At 42.0% G+C, this 18,260-nt stretch overlaps 1 protein-coding gene across 2 annotated transcripts in view; it reads right to left on the reverse strand.

The window, feature by feature from the left end:
* Nucleotides 1-18,260, reverse strand: part of IGF2BP3 (insulin like growth factor 2 mRNA binding protein 3) — a 111,275-nt gene that overhangs the window by 24,911 nt on the left and 68,104 nt on the right. For both annotated transcript variants that reach the window (XM_066238611.1, XM_066238612.1), the window contains 3 exons: nucleotides 13,865-13,916; nucleotides 13,707-13,770; nucleotides 789-1,070 (listed from right to left, as the gene is read on the reverse strand). In XM_066238611.1, coding sequence (XP_066094708.1) covers nucleotides 789-1,070; nucleotides 13,707-13,770; nucleotides 13,865-13,916 — 398 coding nt within the window. The remainder of the gene's footprint in view (nucleotides 1-788; nucleotides 1,071-13,706; nucleotides 13,771-13,864; nucleotides 13,917-18,260) is intronic.

The following is an 18,260-nucleotide window of genomic DNA, read 5'->3' on the forward strand; positions in this document are numbered from 1 at the left end:
CAGCCTCTGCTCCCCAGTGTGCACAGCTCTCCAGGGAACACGGCGCAGCGGCCCAGCAACAGGCCCGGCAGCACTCCACAGGACTAGGGTGCAGACAGAGTCCATCACCCAGGTTCTCTGGGTAAAAATAGTCACATACAGTGTGACAGGACGGTTAATAAAGCAAAACTAATACATGATACAACGGAGTTGCATGTCACTCATCTACCAATACGAGAGCCCCCACATGTCAGGCAACGTGCCCGACACCCAGTGGTCAGTTGTAACACATGCTCCCGCTTTCTACTCCTGCACAGTTAGCGCCAGTGTTTGACCAAGAATCTCTCAGTCCCTTCAACTCTGCAAGCTAAAACTCCCAATCAATACCCGGAAGAAAACGCCGTTCTGGCTACATGGCTTACTCATGGGCTAAACCTGAATGATTCTTCATCCAAGTAAAGCAACACTGAAAACCGATCTCTGCGTTGGACCCAGGAAATGAATTCCAAAACCAAAGAGGCTGGTGTAACTGGGGGTTGGAGGAATGGAGAATAACCTCGAAGCCGCCCCTTGTTCTCCTGAGCCTCCCCCATCACAAGTGGAATTTGTGTTCTATTAATGTGTGAAAAATCCCTTTGAGATGAAGATTTAGCGTGTTTATATAAAATAAACACTAAGATATTAAAAGCACACAGTTTTGCAGATTCCCAAGTACTAGACGAGATCCTAACCATGATCAGAAGAACACTAAGACCCAGAATAACAGTCTGTCATTAAGAGTCACCCCATCACACACGCACAACGCTCACTTCGATTGGGTCTGTTTGGTGATGTTCCGAATGGTGGCACCTTCTTTTCCTATAATGGCTCCAACGAACTGGGTGGGAACCAGCAAACGCAGAGGCAGGTCACACGGTTTCTGCTTGGACGCCGACCCTGGAGATCCCTGTCTGGACGAGCCTCTCTGCCCAAACCCACGGCGACCTCGGGGCTGTTGCGAGGGGTTGTGCTGCGTGGCCATCTCGTCAGGGATGTAGGCCACTTTCAACGTGAAGCTCTCCAGCTGGAATCCATTCAATTTGTCCAACGCTCTGGAAGTTAACAAGGCACAGGAGTGGGAAGAGAAACTGAGCTGTATAACAAACCTTTCTGCAAAGCAATACTTATCTCTTCCGCTCATGATCATCGGCTCGAAACTTCTGAATAAAGCCACAGAACAAGTAACACAGAACACACTTAACTCCCACCCTCAACACACACACTTTTCCTTTGAAGTACACACAGGAAGGAAAAGACCAACTTTCCAAAGGGCACATACTTGCTATCTACCAATGAAAAGTAGAAAAAAACAATTTGTCAAACTTTGGAATTTTCTTTACTGAAGCATACCATATTTCTCCATGTATAAGACACACCTTTTCCGAAAATTTTAAGGTCTAAAAACTGGATGCGTCTTATACAACGGTTGTAGATTTTTTTTATTTACATTTCCCACTTTTTCGCACTTGTTTTTGCGCCCATTGTTGAAGACGGTGGTTCGTCATCAGACACAGATGAGGACAAGCTAATGGATGGGAGTTTTGACAATGATGAGGAATTGTACAAATTTTATGAATAAAACTTGAGTTCGGTCCTGGCCGGTTGGCTCAGCGGTAGAGCGTCGGCCTGGCGTGCGGGGGACCTGGGTTCGATCCCGGTCCAGGGCACATAGGAGAAGCGCCCATTTGCTTCTCCACCCCTCCCCCCCTCCTTCCTCTCTGTCTCTCTCTTCCCCTCCCGCAGCCAAGGCTTCATTGGAGCAAAGATGGCCCGGGCGCTGGGGATGGCTCCTTGGCCTCTGCCCCAGGCGCTAGAGTGGCTCTGGTCGCCGCAGAGCGACGCCCCGGAGGGGCAGAGCATCGCCCCCTGGTGGGCAGAGCATCACCCCTGGTGGGCGTGCCGGGTGAATCCCGGTCAGGCGCATGCGGGAATCTGTCTGACTGTCTCTCCCCGTTTCCAGCTTCAGAAAAATACAAAAAAAAAAAAAATACAAAAAAAAAAACTTGAGTTCAATAACTTTATGTAATGCTCCCCCCCCCCCCAAATTTCAGGTCCCAAAATTAAGGTGCGTCTTATACATGAGGAATATGGATATTGACATACAGTGTTACATTAGGGTCAGGTATACAACATAAGGACTCAATAGTTGTGTATACTGTGAAATGATCACTATGATAAATCTAGTGAACATCAACTGTCATATGTGGTTACAGAATTATTTTTTCTTGTTATGAAAATTTTAAGGTCTACTGTCTTAGCAACTTACAAATATACAATAGCTATATATATTGTTAACTATAGCTGCCAGGCTATACATTGCATCCTCATGATTTACATATTTTATAACTAGAATTTTGTACCTTTTGACTCCCTTTACCCACTTTCCCCCTCCCCCCATGTCTCACATCCACCAATCTGTTCTCTGAATCCATGAGCTTGTTGTTTATGTTTTTGTATCTTGGAGATTCACATACTGTATAAGTTAAGATCATAATAGTATATGCCATTCTCTGGCTGACCTCTTCCTGACTTATTTCACTTAACATAATGTCCTCAAGGTCCATTCAAGTTATTGCATATGCCAAGATTTAATTCCTTTTTATGGCTGATTGTTATTCCATTGTGTGTGTGTGTATGTATGTATGTGTGTATGTATGTATGCATGTACATACGTACGTACATACATGCTCCCCCATGCTTTCACCCATTGATGGACATTTAAGTTGTTTCCATGTCTTGGCTACTATAAATAATGCTGTAACTGAATTACCCAAGAGCAGGGGTTCCCAAACTTTTTACACAGGGGGCCAGTTCACTGTCCCTCAGACCGTTGGAGGGCTGGACTACAAAATAACTATGAACAAATCCCTATGCACACTGCACATATCTTATTTTAAAGTAAAAAGACAAAACAGGAACAAACGCAATATTTAAAATAAAGAACAAGTAAATTTAAATCAACAAACTGACTAGTATTTCAATGGGAACTATGGGCCTGCTTTTGGCTAATGAGATGGTCAATGTCCGGTTCCATATTTGTCATTGCTAGCTGTAACGAGTGATATGACATGCTTCCGGAGCCCTGATGCGTGCATCCCGCATCACCGGAAGTAGTATTGTACACAGGATGCATCCTGTGCTCCTCTCCCTGACCACCAATGAAAGAGGTGCCCCTTCCGGAAGTGCGGTGGGTACCGGATAAATGGCCTCAGGGGGCTGCATGCAGCCCGCGGGCCGTAGTTTGGGGACCCCTGCCCAAGAGGTTAGTAATAGCTTAGGAATACTCCAACAGCAAGAGAATTGAGGGGACAGCCCTTGTCCTGGCAAATCTTTCCAAACCAGAAGGGAAAATGTTAGAACTACACACCTCCCTCACTTTACCCTCTTCCAAAATACCTATAAAAACACTGTAAGCATCAAAGGACAAATCTCTCTAGAACACTCACAGGAAATTGATAGAATTAGATATGCAGGATAATCATTCATTAAGTTCTCAGTAACTATTATGAGCCAGTCCCTGAGAAAACAGCAGCCCCTGACCTTCTGGAGTTGATGATCTGATCTGGGTCAGGGAGGCAGGGGTGGTGATGAACCAAGAAAAGCAAATGAAGCTACTTTCTACCTTATCCAGCCAGCCAGCCAGCCAGCAAGCCATCCATCTCTTTGAGAAGAGCTTTACTATTTTGTTTTTATTCCATTTTGAATGTTATTGTGGAAAAGTACTCAATGTTAAGAGTACATTTCTGAGTTTTCATAAAGTGAACATGGATACCCAAGTCTAGAACTAGAACATACCAACACTCCAAAACCCCCGAATAGTGTAGATTACTTCTTCCTTTTCTGAAAGTCTATATAAGTAAGTATATATTAGTCTGTTATGTACCCTCTCGTGTCTGGCATCTTTTACTTACCAGGTTTGTAAGTCACCCATATTGTTCTCTTTTTGTTTTTTACCTTACCTAAATATTTTAAAAGTGAAGACCTCAATAAAAAAACTGATAGAGAAAATATGACCAAGGTTCCAAAAGCCTGACCAGGCGGTGGCGCAGTGGATAGAGCGTCGGACTGGGATGTGGAAAGAGCCAGGTTCAAGACCCCGAGGTCGCCAGCTTGAGCGCGGGCTCATCTGGTTTGAACAAAAGCTCACCAGCTTGAACCCAAGGTTGCTGGCTCAAGCAAGGGTTCACTTGGTCTGCTGAAGGCCCACGGTCAAGGCACATATGAGAGAGCAATCAATGAACAACTAAAGTGTTGCAAAGCGCAATGAAAAACTGATGATTAATGCTTCTCATCTCTCCTTTCCTGTCTGTCTGTCCCTGTCTATCCCTCTCTCTGACTCACTCAGTCTCTGTCAAAATAAATTTTAAAAAATAAAAAAATAAAGCCATCCCTGGCATTCCATTAAAAAAAAAGAAGCACATATAAACACACATTTAATAACACACACACCCAAGTATGCAACAAAATTAAAAACAACGATCCCATACCTTTCCCAAGTCTCTGTTCAGATTCTGTTTCAATGGGTTTCAAGCTCAGCCCAGAACAGGACAGAAAAACAGACATGAAATGGTCTCTCTCTAGTGCTCGGAGGTCATTTCTAGATCACATACCCCTTTCCTTACATGGGGATCTTCCCACTTCTGACTTCGATGGAAACGAGGTGGAGAAGAGATGGTCCCAGCACCAAAGCATGGAATTGGAATTCAGGCCTTGCCTACCCGACAGAGCACTGTCTCAGGACCCAGAAATCTGCCCTCTTCTCTCCCTTCAGTCCCCCTTACCTCACTACCCTACAGTGACTAGTACACGAATGAACCCTTACTACAATAGAGCCAAAGTCATGCAGAAATGCAGAGCAACAAGAGACTTCTGTCACCATCACCACGCTCCGCTGTTAACCACGCTAACTTCTGCAAACAGACCAGTTCTTGCCAAATGTTTGCATATGTATGTGTTCAGTACCTTCTTAAAAACAAAACTGGGATCCTGTGGGACATAATTTTGCATTTTGCTTCCCCTCCCCCCCAAAAAATCTATCTCGGAGTGTTTCCAGGTGAATTCTTTGTCAGAGACACTCTTTTCACAAGCTTCATAGAATGATAACAGGCACACGTCACACGTGTCCAAAGTCCTAAAATCTGAACCTGAAGTTAACCTATGATTCCTTGCTTTCTCCTTCGCCCCTTTTCCCTTAAGGCAAATGTGGATCAAGGGCATTAAACATTTTGGTTACTTCTGAAGGAAGACAACCGCTGTGAAATTTTATTCATATTTACGATGTACTTTTTTTTTTTTTATAGAAAGTTGGTACTGCAGAAGTTTCAACTAACTAGATATTCATTCGAAAACAACTTTAAACCTTTTCAAAAGCAAGGAGAAACAGATCACTGAGGGTTCTTTCAGAAACAAAGGAATGCGAACCCACTGAAAGAGCCCGCCATATTGACAGGCAGGAAAGGCAGTGTGGTGTACCATGACATCTTTCCTACTTTAAAGCTGAGTATTACTGGCTTTAGAGGAAAATAAGCAAATTCTGACTGTAGAATTCAGTCAGTAATGTTACAAAAAGGGTAATTACTTCCTTCTTGAGTGAGACAGACGAACACCGACAGACATCTCCATGGAGATAAACCTGCACATCACCAGAAATGTCTATGTATTCTGGGGCTAGCAACGTCACATGTCCTAAGAAACGACTCTCTCGACTTTGCATAAAACTGTAACTTCCAAAGTTCACTGTGCTGCTCTTAAAGATTCTCTTTGTTTTTTGAGAAAAGGGAAGATTCTCTCCCTTGGGAGGTCAGAAGGCACGGTGCTCCAATACTCAGGGCCCCGAAGGCTCCCAACCGGGCTGCTCCCGCCAGAGAGCAGACCACACACTGGGCATCCCACCATCCAGCTGCCAGCTAAGCAGAGCTTCCGATCCTCAAACCACAGCGCTCCAGATCTGGACAAAGCTGAGAGAGTGCAGGAGTAACTTAACTGAACAGCAATGGCTTTCTTGTGACGAAAGATTCAGAGTTTCTGAATTTTCAATGAAATGCTGAAACCTTTCTACGCAGACTTTTTACACTTGATCTTAGCCAAAAGGCCGAGAAGCGATCGCAGACTTTTTTATAGTCTGCTATGTCCTTTGGTGGTTTGCTGAGTACTATCACCAGACACATTGTATATATGACACGGATGATGATAAGGTGATGGATGTTAACTGGACTTATTGTGGTGAACATTTCACAATGTACACAAATATCGAATCATTATGTTGTACACCTGGGACTAAGATACCATACTTCCCCATGTATAAGACGCACCTAAATTTGGGGCCCAAATTTTGGGGGAAAAAATGTGTTACATAAAGTTATTGAACTCAAGTTTTATCCATCATAAAATTCATATAACTCCCCATCACTGTCAAAACTCCCATCCATTAGCTTGCCCTCACCTGTGTCTGATGACGAATTCCCGTCTTCAACAATGAGCGCAGAACAAGCACAAAAAAGCAGGAAATGCAAGTAAGAAAGTCTACATCCACTGTATAAGACACACTCAGTTTTTAGACCCCAAATTTTTCAGAAAAAAGTGAGTCTTATACATGGGGAAATACAGTAATATTATTTACCAATTATATCTCAATTTTCAAAACACTGAAAAAGACATATGATGAACAACTGTCATAATTATTCAAAACAGATACATTCAGCCCTGGCCAGACAGCTCAATTACAGCATCATCCCAAAGTGCAAAAGTTGCCAGTTCAATCCCCGACGGGGCACACACAAGAACAGATCGATGCACCTGTTTCTCTCTTCTCTCACTAAAAATCAAGAAAAAAATTTTACATAAAATTCAGAAACTAGGTAGTTTAAAAAAAATATGCATTCACTTCAACAGAACTCAAGATGTTTACCCAACAAGTGTATCACTCAGAGCCCTGTTTTCCCTTCGTCACCTGACTCTGCTCCGATGTTGTTCTGAGTCATTCAGAAGATGCGGAGTAGTTTTACTAGTTGGTAGCACCTAACTGTATTGATGGTAAGTTTACTGGGGTAGGTAGGTCACAGTTTAGGGCCAAAAGGGCCGTGAGAGAGAGAAGTAATTTAACACAAGGATGAGAGCCTTGGAAGAGAGAAGAAAGAGACCCAGAGAAGTGCACACACAGAGATCTTAGCAGTGAAGAGGATGCTAGAGACTGAATCCCAGTCCAGCTGGAACAGTAAGTAGACATGGAACCTTGGAATGGTCACTTTCTACTGGGCGCTAAGTTTCTCACCTACGAAACTCAGAGATTAGATTTATGATCCCTTCCAACTCTAAAACTCCCTGTCTAAAATGTCCTTTTCCTTATTCCCACACCTCACTGCTGTATTTAACGCAGGTTCTAACAAAATGAGGCTTAACCATTACTGAAAAGTCATACATTCCGTTTTCTGCTTAGACCAAGAATAAGAGGTTGAGACGTACAATTCAGTAATAATTACCAGAAGCCTGGTAATGCCACAGCAGGGATGCAGCTTAAAGAAATAATTATGAACAAGGCCCACAGATTTACCTACAAAGGACTTTATTCATTAAACTGATTCTAAAAGCACACACACACACCAAAAAAATAAGTCAACAAAAACAAAAAACCTTGCAAACAACCTAGACATGCAGTATAGGACTAGATATATAGACTATGGCAGGCTGAAACACTGTGTAGAGATTACAAATTACAAACAGTATATAGTTAAGGAAAAGATAACCCATAAAACTCTACAGAATGATCTGTATAATTTTACAAGTTTAGACGCATGGGACAAAGTCTACAAAACTTGATGGCCAATTTTTTTTTTTTTAATTTTTTATTTATTCATTTTAGAGAGGAGAGGGAGAGACAGAGAGAGAGAGGAGAGACAGAGAGAGATAAGGGGAGGAGCTGGAAGCATCAACTCCCATATGTGCCTTGACTAGGCAAGCCCAGGGTTTTGAACCGGCAACCTCAGCATTTCCAAGTGGACGCTTTATCCACTGTGCCACCACAGGTCAGGCTTTTTTTTTTTTTTTTTAATTTTTTTTATTTTTTATTTATTTATTCATCATTTTTAGAGAGGAGAGAGAGAGAGAGAGGAGAGAGAGACAGTGAGAGAGAAGGGGGAGGAGCTGGAAGCATCAATTCCCATATGTGCCTTGACCAGGCAAGCCCAGGGTTTCGAACCGGCGACCTCAGCATTTCCAGGTCGACGCTTTATCCACTGCGCCACCAAAGGTCAGGCTTGATGGCCAATTTAACACTGGTTATCTCTGAGTGGCAAAATGGCAGGAAATCCCTGTCTTCCTGTTCTACCTGTCAGTTCTTTTTCCAGAATATATCTTCTACTTATATAATTTTTTAACATTTAAGGGTGGTGGTCCACCCTGTAGCAATCAGCCAAGCTGTTTCAAACACTTCTAACCATAGCAGTGTGCACCTGATCAGGGTCCTCACTCTAATAGAGAAGGACCGTTCAATGACAGCTTCAAAACATAAACAAACTAGACTGATTCCCCCACAATAACACCAGAAGTCAGAGCCTGAAAGAAAGAAATACAAAACTAAATGTCTACAAATTCTAAAGGGTTGTTTCCTTGTCACACATTATAAATCTCCCAATGGGTGATGTCTAGCCTTGACAGTGTGGTCTGCCTCTCCTGCTCTAGAAAATAAGAGATAGAAAATACATACTTCTGTTTTTAATGATTTTTTTTATCATTTTTACTCATTTTATTATTTTAAGAAATAATTCAAGATTTAAGGTTTAAACAAATATATATTTCCTAGTAATACATTAATCTTACTTAACCTTTGATTTTTCTTAGCCACAAGGGGGCAGGAATTTCCATGTTAAATTCTGACTCAGACAGCCTTATTGAGGAATCAATCTTCTTACAAGTGGCATTCACAGAGCTTTAGGTAACAAGAGGCAGACACAAAGCTTTTGAGGTAGGTCCCTAACTCCTGAGTATCAGCAGCCAGTCATCATCTGAAATGAAAAATACTGAACAAGAACAGTATCATCAACAGCAATGAAAAATGGTGGGAAGTGCACAGTGGCTGCTAACTTCAGAGCTCTTGCTTGGTATTACGACGGTAAGCATTTTGGAAGCATCATCATTAGCTTCTTTCAACAGCCCCATGAGCTAAGAAATGCAATTATTCCCGTGTTACAGATGCGTGTGAACTAAGAGTAACTTGACCAGAGTCGAGAAGAGCAGTGGCACAGAGTCCCTTCCTTGAACAAGGCCCTGGAATGTGTCCTTTCCTCCCCACACCTGCATAAGCACAACCCCGTGACACAGTCTCCCGAGCCGAGTCTCAGCCCAGCCCCGTCGCCCACAGAGGGGAGCTTTGAACGGGCTGCCAGGTAAGGGCACGGGGGAAGTCACACAGTGACAGCAGCCACTAAGGCAGCAGCCTGCTGTGCGGAGCCCAAGGAGCAGCCTGCAGGGCTTGGGAGCGGGTCCTGGAGGGACCAGTTTTCCTCGGCTGCCCTCGAAGCAGCCCAGAGCCAGTGCGTTAGACAAGAGTTACTATTGCCCTGGTGCCTGTGGGCCAGGCCAGTTGATAGGATGATTTTTCTATAAATCCAGTGCCTATATAAATGAATATATTTGTTTCTTGTCAACCCTCATTTTGTCCCTGAGAAAACAGCAGCTCAGAGAGGTCAAGGTGATACAATCAGAGGCCACGCTTTCTCTACTCCATCCAATGCCTGTCAAATAAAAGTCTCACAGAATGAGCCTGGCCAGGCGGTGGCACAGTGGATAGAGCCTCGGAATGGGACGCAGAGGATCCAGGTTCGAAACCCTGGGGTGTCAGGCTTGATTGAGCGCGGACGCATCCGGCTTGAGTGCAGCTCACCAGCTTGAAAAGGAGATCACAGACATGACCCAGGGTCGCTGGCTTGAGCAAGGGGTCACCCGCTCTGCTGTAGCCTCCGGGTCAAGGCACATGTGAGAAAGCAATCAATGAACAACAAAGGTGCTAAAATGAAAAATTGATGCTCATCTCTCTCCCTTCCTGTCTGTTCCTCTATCTCTGTCACAAGTCTCACAGAATGAGAATGTACTCATCTCTTTCACACTTTCATAGTAAATTTTCGTAACATTGTTATCACAACAGTAACTCTTCCATTCTTTGTTTGTTTATTTTATTGATTTTAGAAAGAGAGAAAGGGAGGGAGAGGGGAGACAGACAGGAACACTGATCTGTTCCTGTATATGCCCTGACTGGGAATCGAACTAGCAACCTCTGAGCTTCAGGCCGATGCTCTAACCAACCAAGCTATCCGGCCGGACTGACTCTTCCGTTTTCTGAACCATTTCCTAGTTCTCTTTAATCTTTAGAATTTTAGAGAAAAGGAAACTCAACCTGGCAGTAAATAAAATCAGGTGATCCCTCTCCAAATACTCTTGTATTGTATGCCAGGAGGCATGTCCCCAAGGACAGAGATTTTGCCTTTACTGATTGGCAATTTTTGGTCAATGGTTGCTAGTCATTAAATAACTGACTGTTAGAATAAGAGTTGGGAAGACCCTTTCTCTCATTGGAAAGCCCCATTTATTTGTTTAGGGTTGCCTGATTACTGAAATTGCAAATTCCTGAGAGTCTTTTACCCTCTCCTTGGGACTGGCAGGACCCTGCCAATCTCTAACAACACTTGTAGAACTAAAGTGTATCCACATTCAGTGTGCTGTCAGGTTAGGGTTATTTTTTAGCAGTAATTCTGCATTGATTAACCAGTCGGCCCTTTTCTGAGTCTGTGCTCTCAGTACTTGGCACTGGAAGGGACACTAGATGTCCACCACTTCCTATTCAAGTTCAAAACTAAGCAGGTTAGGTCTCCAACAAACCTTCTCCCAGACAACTAAGGAACTGCGAAATTAAGCATTTTCCCCCTTTAGCTAGCTGTCACCGCATAAGTTTTCAAACAAGACAACCAGGGCAGGCCTTTGACAATCTCCAAATAGCCTTGGGTTTATCACATTATCCCTTATTTTCCATCTAACAGAGAGCTGACTCTACCAAGTGTTTATACATATAGTATATCTTCGTAGAGACTGAGGCATGTAAGACAAACGGAGCCTCGGCGTTCTCACCACCATCGACTTGGAGTATAAGGTGGGACATTTCTCTTAGCTTTGCTCCTATACAGTACGGTTGAAAAATAAAGTTTGTAAAAATCACTTTTACAACTCATACCAAAATTTCTAAGACGTCCAAAGACTTCTTATAAATTGTTAATATTTTTAAAGAAAATGAATGAAAGACATAAACAGGAGGAAAAACAGAATTTTAAAATATCTTAAAAGTCTCATATTCAAACATTAAAAGTGAATCTCACAAGTCTCACTCATTGTTTTAGAAAAAAATGGAATGAGCATTATTAGATACTACATTGCACCCACAAGGTTAACAAAGTTTGATAAAGCCCCGTGTTAGGGAGAGTAAGGAGAAATACACACTCACACGAAGCTGATGGCAGTTTAAACTAGTTCAAATTCTATAAAAAGATAACTTGCCAATATCTAACAAAATTTAAAAAGGCACAAAGATCTTAACTCAGCAGATCTCCTTCTAGGAATTTAACCTACAGCTACACTTACATACATGCGAAACGACACCTGCAAAAAGAGATTCTCTACACAGCAATTTTCATACGGTGTGCCACAAGAATTCTTGAAACACGCATTATCTAACCTCTTTTCCCTTAGACTATAAAATTTAAAAAATGACAATAACCATCACAACAATAGCAATCTGATGGGAATGAATCAATTATACCTATTTTTTGTTGTTGTTGGATCAGCAAAAAAACAAAACAAAACAGAACAATTATTGGTGTGCCACAGAATTTTAGTAATTAGATTAGGTTTGCCATGAGATAAAAAAGGTTGAAAATTGCTGCTCTCCAGTGTTGTTCATAACTTCAAGAGACTCAAAATAAGCTAAATATCCAATTTGGAACTAAGTCATTCTACATCCATACAATCAAATTCTATGCAACTATAAAAAACAAATTTCTATGTACAAAATGCTCAAATGTTATAGAATCATTTGTGTAAAAAAGAGAAAAAATAGACCCTGGCTGGTTGGCTCAGTGGTAGAGCGTCAGCCTGGCATGTGGATATCCCAGGTTCAATTCCCGGTCAGGGCACTCAGGAGAAACAACCATCTGCTTCTCCACCCCTCCCCCTCTCCCCTGTTTATTCCCCTCCTGCAACCATGGCTTGATTGGTTCAAGTGCATTGCTCAGGTGCTGAGGATGGATCCATGGAGCCCCCACCTCAGGCACTGAAAATAGCTCCATTGCGAGCATGGCCCCAAATGGGCAGAGCATCAGCCCCAGACAGGAGTTGCCGGGTGGATCTCGATCCAAGCACATGCAGGAATCTTTCTCTTTATCTCCTCTCCTCTCACTTGAAAAAGAAGGAAAAAAAAAAGGAGAAAAAACACACATCTATTTGTCTTCAAAATGTTTATCCCCAAGAAAAGCTGGGGAATAATACTGGGAGGAAGATTTGCACTAGATATGTCTTTGGGCCTTTAAAACTTTGAACTGTGTGAATATTACCAATTTAAAATATAAAGTTCCATCTGTGTGATGTGAATTTCCACCTCCTGCCCAGCCCTACCTTCCCCGTCGCGGCCCCTCCAGGACTGGGGACTGCCTGTGGTGACTAGCTCAGTGCCCCCTCTCGCGGCTGGTTTCACCATCTCCCTTTAGGGGTCAGGGTCCGCCAGCATGGCCCTTCCTTTCACCATTCCCATACAGAGGACAGACAGGCTGCACTGTGTCTGGAGGTGGTCAAGGCCTCCACAGTCTGCGAACACGCAGTGCTGGGCTGCTGGGCACCCGGCACGCCATTGCTCGCTCAGTTTGCGATCCGAGCAAAAGCAGTATTTGTGGGACCCTCAGTTTCTCTCTCTCCTGCTGTCAGTTCATCAGATCATTCCCAAGCCTAGAGAACTGTCTTTCCCTGATTTCTTTAGAAAAAGGAGAGAGAGAGAGAAAGGCAGGGGAGAGGAGTGGGAAGCAAATCGTAGTTGCTTCTCGCTTATGCCTTGACCGGGCAAGTGCAGGGCCTCGACCACCGACCTCAGCATTCCAGGTTGATGCTTTATCCACTGCGCCACCACAGGTCAGTGTCTTTTCCTAAGAGACACATTTCGATCTGTCAAGTTCTGCCACCCCATGGCAGTGAAATATATTTTTCCACCAATCTAAAAGCAAATTAGATTGGTTTAATGTCTGCACACTCCTAAATGACAATAGTAATCATTAGAAAAATCAGGGAGCAAGAACAACATTGAACACCATTGTTAGTTTAACACATGAGTGACTTATCAGCTTTGGATAAAACAGCAATAATGTATGTATCATCCCAATATGAAAAAAAAAATCTTAATGTCATTTGATAATACCCTGGTCCACAGCTTTTTGCAAATAGTGTGTGTAATAATTCAGCTTCACACTATAACTGGCATCAAAGAGATACTGAAAAGGTAATAAAACTTTAACCAATGCAAATTCGTATTATACATTCAAACTGTAAAAAATTTGCTGGGTTAAACTTGGCAAAATAGCAGGTTTATTTCTGCTATCCACTAGCCCCAAATATAAGCACTATACTTAACCTAGTTATTAGATAAAAAGGGTCAAACTGCTTACTGTCTAGCTTGGTCCTTGCTGGCGTAAGTCACGTTTACCACTGCAGTCTCTGAGTCGGTGTTCACTAGAGGAAGAGAAAAAGGAAGAGAAAGAAAAAGTTAGTTTGCTTTTTACTTCCCTCCTTTTGCAAATTTGAAAGCAATTGAGAAGACGTGTACCTTGCTCACAGCTTTCCACCACTCCATACTGGACTAGTAAACTATCCAGCACCTATCAGGAGGGGGAGAGAAAATCACACATTTTCAGTTTCCCAAGTTATTAGCAAGGGCAGAAATATGTTTGAAAATCACAAAGAATTGTGATAAAAAAAAAAAAAGCCAAAAAAAAATGAGCTGAGGTTTTGGACTATAGTAGTGGGGGAAGGGCCCCCCTAGAGAGCACCCCATGGGTGGGCTGCTCTCTCCTGCCTATCCCAAGATCCCTGACTTTCAGCTCATTTCCTGTGGATGGCGCAGCAAAGCATTTCAACCACAGTCACTCAGTTCCTGAGGCTGGAAGAGGAGGAAGCATGTACCCCCATACACACACCAACACATCATCAGACTTCCTCCTTGCATACAGAGTCACGAGACAATGGCCCAAGCTAAGTTTTATCTTTAAGATGTTCCTTGACAAAGAACTTCCTTTTATAGCTATCATGAGTGCATCAGAACAGACAACTCTCGAGGCACGCTAGCAAAATGAAGAAAGAACATGGTTGATATCCTACCTGGAGTCTAACTAAAGACTAAAAGTGGTATATCAACACTTAGAAAGTATAAAAGAAGAAGTGAGCATTTTGAAATCTAGACTAGGTTGGAAAATGTACAATTTAAAGCCGTCTATGTTTTTAACCTCTTTCCTGCAGCTGCATTATTATACTGTGCATGTTACTCTAATAAGAGGCCGTAAAAACAGTAACTAAATTTTATTATACATACTGTAAACTTCAGGTGTACATCTCATCAGTATAAAATAAATTCAACTGTCCTTAGCTTCCAAGAACTATAAAAGTTTTCTTTTTTTGGAAAGTAAAACAAAATAAGTTTCTACTAATTTATACTGAACCAACTATTCATTACTTTACTTGCAAAATGTGAAGGACAGTCCCTTAAGAATGTTTTTTGGCCTCCAGAACACATTAAACCATTAAGAAACATACTAAATAAATTTTTTTTAAGTGAGAGAAGGGGAGATAGACAAATTCCTGCATGTGCCCTGACCGGGATCCTCCCTGGGCAACCGAGCTATCCTCAGGGTCCAGGGCCAACGCTGAACCCATAGAGATGGACACTTCTCAGGAGTGCCGTGATCAGGGATCGAACCCGGGGTGTCTGCATGCCAGGCTGACACTATATCTACTGAACCAACCGGCCAGGGCCTTAAATGAATTTTTATGGTAATTTTCTACTACTAAGCAATTTCTTCTAGAGCAGTGGTTCTCAACCTTTCTAATGCCGTGACCCCGCAATACAGTTCCTCGTGTTGCAGTGACCCCAAACCAAAAAATAATTTGGGTGGCTACTTCATAACTGTAATTTTGCTACAGTTATGATTCGGAATGTAAATACCTGATATGCATTATGTATTTTCCGATGGCTTTAGGCAACCCACAGATTGAGAACCGCTGTTCTAGAGGAACATTTATGTGTATCTTTCAGTCTTATTTTGTCTGATTTCAATCTGAAATTTAGAGCAAGGTTTGGGAATTAGCTTTTTTTTTTTTTTTCCATTTTAAATAAGGTTAATTCCTATTTGTGAATGGAATAGTTTCATTTTCTCATAGCGAGGTTTTGACATGGTGAATATCCTTCGAGTGAGGCCTAATAATAGAAGCACACTAATCTTCGTTTCTAATTATAGCTGCTGTTAAATCATAAAGTTTAATATTTAAATCAGAGCACTTAACTGACTACATAATTTCATTTGTCTGTCTCAGCCACTAGATTTGCGATCCATGTGAACAGAAATTTGCTGTTCACTGTACTATTCTTAGCACCTATGAATGCACAGGCAAAAAAAGACATTTAAACAGTCCGTAAATGAAGTAAATACTTCTCAGGAGAAAGTCTAGTATAGTTTATTGGGAATGGAACTCTCTTTAATAGAGTTCACTTGTTTCAGAGGTGCATTTGACATACATGTAATGTTGATCACAGGCACATCTTATAAAGGAAAAAAGAAAAAGAAAACCTCTTACAATGCCATTCAAAGAGGTAATTAATATGCAACATGTAGTACCTTAAAATATTTTTTTTTAAAGGCAACCAGCCTGACCGGGCGGTGGCGCAGGGGATAGAGCATCAGACTGGGATGCGGAAAACCCAGGTTCGAGACCCCGAACTTGAGTGAGGGCTCATCTGGCTTGAGCAAAAAGCTCACCAGCTTGAGCCCAAGCTTGCTGGCTCAAGCAAGGGGTTATGCGGTCAAGGCACGTATGAGAAAGCAATCAATGAACAATTAAGGTGTTGAAATGTACAACAAAAAATTAATGATTGATGCTTCTCATCTCTCCATGCCTGTCTGTCCCTGTCTATCCCTATCTCTGTAAAAAATAAATAAATAAAAAATAAAAATAAAAAGGCAACCAACTTAGCCTGACCTGTGGTGGCACAGTGGATAAAGCATTGCCCTAGAATGCTGAGGTCGCTGGTTCGAAACCCTGGGCTTGCCTGGTCAAGGTACGTATGAGAAGCAACTGATACAAACAAGTTGATGCTTCCTGGTCCTTCCCCTGCCTTTCTCTCTACCCTCTCTCCAAAATCAATAAATAAAATCTTTTTTAAAAAATAAATATATAAAAAATAAAAGAGCAACCCAGCTATATATTTTAAAACAAAAGTTTTTTCAACACCAAAAACATTTTATATGCAAATTAATTCTAACAAGGTATTTTAATTCACTCCATCTTTAAGGAATTAAAGCAGCAGGAAAGGCACATCTACTGTTTAAAATTTAACTTTTAAATGAAAGCCAATCTAATAGTTGGGCTTTGTAGCAACTTGGGTTTCTTTTTTTTTTTACACAGAGAGTCAGAGAGAGGGATAGATAGGGACAGACAGACAGGAACGGAGAGAGATGAGAAGCATCAATCATCAGTTTTTCGTTGCGACACCTTAGTTGTTCATTGATTGCTTTCTCATATGTGCTTTGACTGTGGGCCTTCAGCAGACCGAGTAACCCCTTGCTCAAGCCAGCGACCTTGGGTCCAAGCTGGTGAGCTTTGCTCCAACCAGATGAGCCCACGGCTCAAGCTGGCGACCTCGTGGTCTCGAACCTGGGTCTTTGGCATCCCAGTCCGATGCTCCATCCACTGCGCCACCGCCCGGTCAGGCCAACTTGGGTATCTTGAGGGGCAGGGGTGGGTAGGGGTGGGAAAGGTGTGGAGGGACATGGAGACAGTGGGGTGGAGGGAGTAGAAAGGGGGGCTGTCAATTTAATGTGTTAATTTAAATAAACATCGTTCTTAATTCTCCCTAAAAGGTTTTTTTCAGTAAACACATAGTTTAGCTTACATATCTTTAACTTTTACTACTATAGAGAATGGACTATAGAAGTTAAACAATCATGATTTATAAACAATGTTGACTAAAGCTGCAAAAATAATGCTAATGAAACTAATGTTCTTCCAAAGTCAAAAGGCCCACTAAATTATATATACATTTATGTATATGCACACACATATATAAATATATACATGCACAGGCACATAGATAAATAATACAAGGCATTTATAACTTTAAAAAAAGTCCAGGAAATTTATATAAAATTTTCACTGCATATACTAAAGTTTAATATGTTCAAAACAAAACTGCTTGTACAGTTAAACATTCTATTCCTAAATAACAATAAATGCTACTAATTTTCAACTATCCTGTGTATAAAATCTCTGAAAAAATGAGAAACTACAATCCTATACACTTAAAATGGCGAATTTTATTGTATGCCAATTATATTTCAATAAACCTAACCCTAAAACAAACACACAAACAAACTATAATCCTTATAAGAAAAATAGGCCCGGCATCCATCTCGGTACCGAGTTGAGGACAAGTCAACCAGACAACATAGAGGATTTTACTACTGAAGACACCAGAGTTGGATGTCAATGGATCTTTGAGGTCTTCATAGTTTTGTGCACAAGTTTTAATTACAACTCAGACACGGGGGAAAGACTGTCAACAGCCCAATCAGATTCACAAAACCCCGAAGGGTTTCCAACCCTCCGATTGAGCAGAGCCAAGGAACCAGCTCTCCTCTGACCTATATGGAAAGGCATTTGTCTGAATGTGCTGTGTGAAGCAGGACTACCAAATTATACCATGCCACTCCAACCCACTGAACTCTCCAAGTCAATACAACCCACTGAACTCGCCAAGTCAATACAACCTATTCTCGGTAAGTTCTGCCCTACTGACTCGTCCGGCACAACTGGGAAGACAAAGGCTCCTGTTATCTGTCTCCTAAACCACCCATCCAAGTTCCTGCCTCCTCAATTCCTAGCGTCTTGTCTTTTAGCCCGTCTATCTCAACCACAAATGTTTCTTTTAAACAGCCTTGTTTTCATGGTAAAAA

This window comes from Saccopteryx bilineata, chromosome 7, assembly GCF_036850765.1.
Source record: "Saccopteryx bilineata isolate mSacBil1 chromosome 7, mSacBil1_pri_phased_curated, whole genome shotgun sequence".
NCBI lineage: Eukaryota > Metazoa > Chordata > Mammalia > Chiroptera > Emballonuridae > Saccopteryx > Saccopteryx bilineata.